Source organism: Camelina sativa, chromosome 5 (assembly GCF_030686135.1).
Source record: "Camelina sativa cultivar CO46 ecotype springtype chromosome 5, ASM3068613v1".
Classification (NCBI taxonomy): Eukaryota; Viridiplantae; Streptophyta; class Magnoliopsida; order Brassicales; family Brassicaceae; genus Camelina; species Camelina sativa.
Genome location: NC_141884.1, coordinates 20,707,897 through 20,716,655, shown reverse-complemented (window position 1 = coordinate 20,716,655; position 8,759 = coordinate 20,707,897). Strand labels below are relative to the sequence as shown.

The window sequence follows — 8,759 nt, the reverse complement described above, 5'->3', positions numbered from 1 at the left end:
TAAGAAGTTTTATGGTAGAGATAATATTAGAATGTATATTCCTATTTGATTATCAATATTTTCATTTTTAATAAATAATCACATTAAATATTGAGATTAATTAGTTTACATACTTAGATATATATATATCACACATCCTGATATCCTCTAATTTGTTTTCATTTTTATATTTATTTAAGAATATATATAAATCTGTATTTATTGGGAATTAAGTTTCTTTTAATGAGTTGGAAATAATTCAGGGGTAATATACATCTTTTAATAATCAATTATGATAACTATTGAAAGCTTGTTATTTAGATTATTATGGTAATAATACTAACATAAAAAATAACATTTTGTTTTTATATGATTATATAAATAAGTTATATGTTCTTTATTTTTATTAACTTCATATTAATTTATATATTTTATAGCGTTTTAGAATATTTTACTTATATTGATTTTAAGAAATCAATATAACTTTGACTTGTATATTTGTAAGTAAATTTTAGTGAAATTTTGCCTTCAAATAGTATGTTATTATTTAATTAGTTTTCATATGTGATATTTAAATTTGTGTGAGAAATGATGACATATCTAATTATTATTCAGTTAATTATTTTTTATAAATATAGTGGTATGTTAATGTAATTAAGTAAAAAATTTAAGGGTATTTTGCTAAAAGGTGCAAATAACTCTCTGACGGTAACATATCAGTTTTTTTTAAAAGTGTGGTTCTCTGTTAATATATAGGAGATTAATGTAATTAAGCAAAAAATTTAAGGATATTTTGCTAAAAGATGCATAGAACTCTTTAGCGGCGACACATCAGCTTTTTCAAAAGTGTGTTTCTCTATTAATATATAGGAGATATATATCGTTTGACAAAAAATATCTATGTAATTAATTTCTGAATTAATTAAACAGATATGCATACATGTATAGACCACCTTATGCAAATACTAGTCAAAATATATAACACTTCTTTTGTATTGGCGGGATCAGAGATCTAATTATAAAACAAAAATTAGAAACATTCCATTATGGAGAAGCCAAAACCCACATGGGTAGTTGAAATCTTCAAGAACGACGTAATATTTTTATCTGTTTATTCTTCCAGTACCTCTTTATCGTCGTCAACCATGATCAATTAATTTGCTCAATCTCATATGTGTCCTGCAATTATGCCTTAAAATCTTGGTTTACAAAACAGTCGTTAGTAGCAAATATCTCCTATTCTCCTCTCACTTCATACTTCACTTTCTGATTTGATGGTCGTTGGTTGGAGTGTCAATCGGGCTGGTCCGGTCCGGCCTGGCCCGAAATCCGTAAAGTTTGTATATATTTGAGTCCAGTTCGGCCTGGCCCGAAATATTTCCGAGCCTATATTTCAAAGCTCGAGTCCAGCCCTAACCGTGTTTGAAGGTGCACTATAAAATAAACAATCCAAAATTTAATAACTCATCTATATTCACTACAACCAACTTAATTTAATAGAAAAGGTTTAAAACTAAATAAAATTTCGATACTTTAACCAAATAAATCAATATATAATTTATATAAAATATCATTAATAAAATTTTTAAAGTATTAAGTATAGTTATTAAGTAAATATAAAAACTAGGATTAGAGTTTAAAACTCTATTTACAATAAATTGTTAATCAAATATTGCAATGAAACAAAAATGTTAACAAAAAGGTACAAATATATTTGTTAAAGGGCTTTTCGAGCTGGCCCGAACCCGCTCGGGCTAAGCTCGGAAACCCCTATTGCCTAAACGGGCTGTACCCGATAGCCCGAAAGACCCGATTTTGTCTGGACATATATATTTAAGTCCAAACCCGATGTTTTTCAGAACCGGTCCGCGCTAGCCTGCGGATTTTGACCCCCTAATTGACATGCCTAGTCGTTGGTAAATAATTTCAATATAACGAAATACACAATATTGCAAACTCGCATAAATTTTTAGGAAATTTGCTTTCATTGCGCTTTAAAAACTATATACTATGTAAGAAGAAACCATGACATGCATTGGTAATTTTTAATAAAATTATCACACCTTCTTAAGAATTTAGTCTATATTTGAAGATTATACAGTGAATGTGTTTTTCTCATATTATGTCTTAGCCACATCTTGGAATTCCAATTAGACTATTTTTTGAGGTACCAAATCTTCAAATTGAATTGGTCCGAGTGTGTTGTGTAATTATAGGTGAAAGGTTAAGATAACTTATTTAGGCTTTGACATCTCATATGACTCTCATATAAGTTATATATATAGGTATAAATATAGGTATATATACAAGTACGTACATATATAAAAGTTTTTTTAATAAAAAAGTACATATGTAAGTTATGTTCTTTCGAAAGAAATTTTTAATAACATTGTACATTTTAAAAATAAAATGGTGACGTTTGTTAGATTCCAGTTAAAATGATTTTAATTAACAAAAAAATATAGAATGATTTTTGAAAACTCTATATTTTATAATCTACTTATGAGATATCAAAGCCTAAAAAATCTTGAGTTTATTCGTAAAGGTGAATCTCTTTTTTAACCTCAGTTAAGGTAACAAGAATGTGTCATGTAATATTAGATTTAAACAGAAAAAATAAAAATGAAAAACTAAGAAAATCAAATCATTGACAAAAAAAATAATAATTTTGTTAAAGCTAAACCGACACCTAATATTTTTTAATTTTAAAAATTTACATTATAATTTTCTTTTATAAATCTAAATCTTCGTATAACCTTGTTTAGATTTAAAATTTAAATCTTTTTTTTTTTCACCATCTTATGTTGTCTTTTGTAAATTCAAACCAACATATAACCGTGTTTAATTATAAAATCAAAACCAAAACAGTTCTTTATAAACTCAAATAGACATTTAACCATGTTTAATTATAAAATCTAAACTCTGACATTTAACCAAGGAGACATTTAACCAAGGAGAAGGATTTCAGACTCCAGAAGCAAATAAATAGGGAAAAAGAAGTCATGAAGATGAAGATGGTTATGAACAACCTAAAACTCAGAGGATAATCACTCCAAGGTCATGTATGGGTTTATTTCACAAGACTACCAAATAACTGTAATCTATGTATCTGCCACTATTGCAGGAGAGAATTCAAGTGTCCAACAATGTGAGGGACTAAAATTTTTTGGAATCATCTTGAAATCGGTAAGGAACAGAAGGCGTGGCTAGAAGGTAAAGATCTAAAGTTGAGTCAACAAGTCACTGATAAGGATGGAAATTTGAAAAATGCTAAAATTCTTGAGAGTATTTTCAGAGAAGCCTCCAATGAGATGCTTGTGATAGGGGAGTTGCCATTGGCTTTCATTGAATTTCATTGAAAGTATGGCTTAGAGACACTTTTAGAACAAGGTAATGTTCTTTTTGTTTCTTTTATGTTTTCTTTTGTATGTTTCTTTAACTACATATATCTGGATTTGATTGTAATACTAATTTGTTTCTATATGTATATGAATGCAGGTGAATCTATATAAACTCCACTCCAGAAAGACTGCCACAAGGGACATTGTTGAGATGTTTCTTCAGAAGAAATCTACTATGATGAAATGGTTCATTGCTAACAAGCAAAGAGTCTCACCTACAACATATATTTGGGTTAGTGATGTCACAAGTAATATCATATATCCTTCTGTTACTTAAGAAGTTCATTCTTGAGTTCACTTATCTATTTTAATTTTGTCTTAATATGGATTGTTATTCATAGGTGCAAGTTATATGGTTATAACATCACATTACATTGATCAACATTGGCGGTTAAAGAAACTTATAATAGGATTCAAGTATGTGACAGACCATAAAGGGAAGACAATTGCAACTACTCAATGCAATAGCAAATACAAATGCTTTGAGTAATTTTGAGACTGCTTTCTCTCTTGTGTTTGATGAGTCTTTAGTTATGAAAGGAGAGTTTATGCATGTGAGATGTGCTGGTCATATCATTCATTTGATTGTGAGAGACGGGTTGGCCGAAGTAGATGAGAATGTATTTACAATCAGGAATGCTATCTCGTATTTTATGTAACATCCCAAACCCAATTTAGGATGGGTGTCGGTCGACACCACTAAATTGGTGGTTGTTTGGTTTGTTGCGAAATTGCTCGGTTTAACCTGGTTTGGGATTGGTTAGAAACCTTAAGTCTTTTAAAGGCTCGACAAGCCTCTTTTCTTTGCCCGAGTTGGTTTTGTCGCTTCTAGGAGAGAAAGAGAAAAATAGAAAAAGGTTGTGATTTTGATCCTGAGAGCAAAGGGATCATTAAGGAGGGTTAGGAGGAGCAGAAGGTCTGCTATGGGGGTTGTCAAGGAGATGTGTAACACCCGCAAACCAAAACTATGCGTTTTGGGGGAGGGTGTCGATCGACACCAAGGGGGTGTCGTGGTTGTTGGTGTGAGGGAGGTTGATGTGTTGTTGTTCCTTGTCTCGTTCGTCCTAATCCTCTTTCTAAATCAAGGTGAGTGCATGACCATGGCTTATCTGAGCAATTAGGGGTTGTGTGATTTGATTTGGTGATTGTTTGATTGATTCCTTGTTGATTTGTGTGCTTTGTGGTGGTTGTGTGGCCTTGTGTGGCTGTTTTGGGATGTGTCATCATGTGAGATGATATGGTGGAGTTTTAGGGTTGATTATGGGAAAGATCGTCAACAGAGGTGTTGCAGAGTTGGAGGTGTCAACTGGGTGTTGATCGACACCATCCGAGATCGCGAAAGGAGATCATGTTGCAGAAATGGTGCAGTCTGGTAGTGGTGTCAACCGACACCTGTCTGTGGACGCAGTTTTGTCCTAATTGTCTGTTTTGGCTGTTTTGTGATGTTTCTTGTCTAAGATCTTAATTTCTTGTTTGTATAACCTAGTAGATGAGAGGATTGCCTCACTAAGTATTTGTTATAATACTTACGCATCTCAATTGTTATTTGTGGTGTAGGTAATAAGCAACATGAAATCATGGCAATGAGGAGGAGGATGATCTAGGGTCTCGGTTGTGTATTGTTGGTCTTGTTATGTTTATAATGTTAGAACCTTGTATAGAAGTATGCTAGGTTGATGGATAGAATAGTTAAGAATGTTATTGTGTTGATGATATATTGGAGATAGTTAAGTTCTTTATGCTTCTGTTGTGCATGCTGTTGGCTCGCTGTTGGTATATTGTTGGTTGGATTGTATTGTTTGGTATGTTAGTTAATTAAGTATTATGGGTGCTTGAATTAATATTTTATTAAAAATTGGTCGGGTTGTTTTATTTTAAATCCGGCACAAATAGGCAAAACGCATTTGACCAAAAGATAGATTATGTTAGGATGACAAGGGGTAGTATTCCTTTGGATGTCAAGACTAGGTGGAATTCGACTTATTTAATGTTGCACTTTGCAATTAAGTACAAAGAAGCATTTGATAAGATGGAGATAAAAGACAAGCTATACAATGATCATTTCTTGGAGATTGATAATGGAAGGAAGATAACTGGACCTCCTAGCTTGAATGATTGGCGTTCGGTTAAAAGGTTAGACAAGTTTCCAGAGATATTTTACAACTTAACATTGAGTGTCTCGGTTTCTACTAGACTGAATTCGCATAAGTGTTATGGGGAGATAGTCAACATATATCAACAAATATTGACATGTTGTGTTCTAGTTATGCTTAGAGTTGAAGAAAAAGACTGAGGAAATGTATAAGAAATTTGATAATTATTAATACGATGTTGATAATAGCAACTATGTTTTTTTTTTTGAATAAAATGTAAAATTTATTCAAAAAAACTATTTTACATCAGGTGCAAACTATAGTTAAAAGTTTGATAATGTTTTTGAAATTTACTCTAGAGAATCTAAGAGAATGTTAAGAAAACCGACTCAACGCGTAGCTAGCCACAGTTCCATACACCCAGCGACTCTGCTTTCACCTTGAAGGGAGAGGAGGCGGTTCCTAATTTCCCTATCAAGTCTTTTGATGAGGAGAGTTGGTGGTACAGCCGGCTCCCCATGTCGACGGTTGTTACGTTCTTTCCAAAGACAATGCAGAGAAGCTTGAAAAGTATAACGGACCAAAAACAGAGCAGAGTTTCCCAAAGTTTTATCAGTGAGAAGAGTCTGAATTGTGTCCCAGTCTGTAGTGAACTTAGTAGCGAGAAGCTTGGAGGTGAGACCAGTCCACACTTTAGCCGAAACAGAGCATGTGAAGAATAGATGGTTACGCGTTTCTTGAGGCGCACTGCACAAAGGGCAAGACGCAATAATTCTCTGATTCTAGTGCAGCATTCGATCTCCTGTTGACAAGCGATTGAGTGTTGCTAACTAGACCATGAAGGAGAACTTTGGCGTGGTGTGAGGGTTCCATACCCCATCAGACCACGTCGTTCTCTGTCCAGTCCGCCTAAGGTGCTCCCATGTTTCTTTTGTGTTGAATTTTGGCTTAAAACGATCCCATTTTCCTTTCCAGAGAACGACATCCTCTGCCTCCACCAGTCCTTTATTTCGAATATTCTCCAAAACTGTCTCGATTTGGTTTAAATAATCCACTCTATGCCGTCTTCTCCAGTGAGAGAGTGTGTCAGCTACAATGGCATTTAAACCAATTCCCAAGTCTATACACCCTCGCGAGCCTGCTACATCTATCAAACAACCAAGCTGCAACCAATTGTCATGCCAGAAAGATACACTCTGCCCATTCTTTATCTCATACCGAACAAACGCTGAAGCAATTGACCGGTATTTAAGTTATTTTTGCCACATCCATGAGCCTGAGGTTGTTGTATCTTTTAGGGACCAATACGAACCTTTTTTGAGCAGATAAGTTCGAAGCCATGTAACCCATAGTGAGTTAGATGGTAGTATTCGCCAGATGAGTTTCAAACAAGATACCTTGTTAAATTTGTGTAATGAACGTAACCCTAAACCTCCTTCTGCTTTAGGGGTACACACATCTTGCCATGAAACTTTTGCCTTTTTGGTGTTTAAAGAAGGTCCTGCCCACAAGAAAGCGGAGCACAGGCTGTCTATCTCTTTGATACAAGCATTTGGCAAGCATAAAGCAGACCTAGATAGAGTATCTTCTAGTCCAGCTACCAGTCTGTTCTCTGATTTTTTCTAGTAATGGGGTGTAATCAGCTGTTGTCATACGCTTGGTTAATAGAAGTATACCAAGGTAGCGAACAGGAAGAGTGCTTGATGCAAACGGAAACAAGTGTAAGATCAAATCCTGATCAGAATCTTTAACCCCCGCCATATATAGCGTTGACTTTTCCAGACTGATGTTCAAACCCGAATATCCAGCAAAATCACTGAAGACCTGAAGAATGCCCTCAATTGACAATTTTGTTCCATCTGTGAAAACCGAAAAATCATTGGCAAAACATAAATGTGTAAGTTGTATGTTCTGGCATTTGGGATGATAGCCTATCTGCCTCTCCTTAGCTGCTTTATCCAACATTGCAGACAATACTTGCATGCATATAACAAAGAGGTAAGGTGACAAGGAACAACCTTGTCTAAGCCCTCTTTCACTTTTAAAAGTCCAGATAACGTTCCATTAACTTGAACTGAAAAGGAGGCGGTAGTGATGCATAGCTCTATCCACTTAATCAACTGAGATGGAAAATTCAGAGTTGTAAGAATACTCAACAAAAAAAGTCCATTGAACAGAGTTAAATGCCTTAGATATATCAATTTTAATTGCCCTCCTTGAATACATTGTATCCTTTTGATAATCTGCTACAATCTCCAATGCCAAGAGAACATTTTCCATAAGAAGCCGATCCTTAACAAAGGTGGATTGATTGGGAGCAACAAAATGCAAATGAACACGTTTAAGTCAGCAATGACTTTGGAGATTACCTTGTATGTTACATTACAGCAAGAGATTGACCGATAATCTTTCATCTTTGTGGCTCCTTTTTTCTTTGGTATAAGCGCTAGTATGGTGGCGTTGATTCCCTTTGGTAGGAATACAAACCGAAAAAAAGATTGTATAGAAGTAACAAAATCAGTTTTGATGATGGACCAAGTCTCCCGGAGAAATTCCACTGTATATCCATCAGGGCCTGGACTCTTATCTCTTGGCATAGAGAATAGTACATCTTTTATCTCCACCTCTGTCACCTCCTTTTCCAGTATTGCTCGGTTCTTATCAGAACAACGGTAGCGTAACAACTCAGATAACTCCTCCTCTGCTATTCTGTGATAGTTTGGGAGTTTTAGGCCAAGAAACTCCCTAAAGAACGTCTCTGCTTTGTGCTTAATCTTCTCTTGCGTGTCTGCTATTGTCCCATCAGGACATTAGATTTCTTTGATTGCATTGCGAACTTCCCATACCTTTGCAGCTCTATGAAAAACTTTATTATTGCCATCTCCGACTTTTAACCAATGCAGTTTGAATTTTTGCTTCAAGTATCTCTCCTCCAAACCGGAGACAAACAACCATCTGTTATAAGCAGCTGATTCACTTTGCATTGCCCCATCTGTCGGATTCGCCAAATTCTCCAATTAACAGGTGCATAAATGCGCAAATGCCTCTTGAGTTTTCTTTGCCAAATCACCAAGCTTCTCTCTACTCATCTGCTTTATTTTTGGTTTTAGAGCTTTTAACTTCTTTGAGAACAGGAGGCATTGCAGAGTGTGTATCATAGAGTGAGTGCTCTTCCCCTATCAAAATTTCATTAAAAATCCATGGTTTATTGCGAAACAGTGGCGAGTCTTGATGATTTCTCAAGTCCTCCCATAATTCCTTCCTATCTTCTGCACCATTTGCTGCA

The 8,759-nt window shown here is 34.8% G+C and overlaps 1 protein-coding gene across 1 annotated transcript; it reads right to left on the bottom strand.

Annotated features, from left to right (window-relative positions):
- Positions 1 to 5,862: 5,862 nt before the first annotated feature.
- On the bottom strand, positions 5,863 to 8,354 carry LOC147944095 (uncharacterized). Its single transcript, XM_087512462.1, has 7 exons — positions 8,320 to 8,354; positions 7,843 to 8,182; positions 7,446 to 7,593; positions 7,075 to 7,332; positions 6,786 to 6,974; positions 6,305 to 6,701; positions 5,863 to 6,220 (listed from the first exon to the last, which is right to left on the bottom strand). The coding sequence occupies exons 1-7, from the start codon at positions 8,352 to 8,354 to the stop codon at positions 5,863 to 5,865; spliced, it is 1,725 nt and encodes a 574-aa protein (XP_087368588.1).
- Between the last annotated feature and the right edge of the window lie 405 nt (positions 8,355 to 8,759).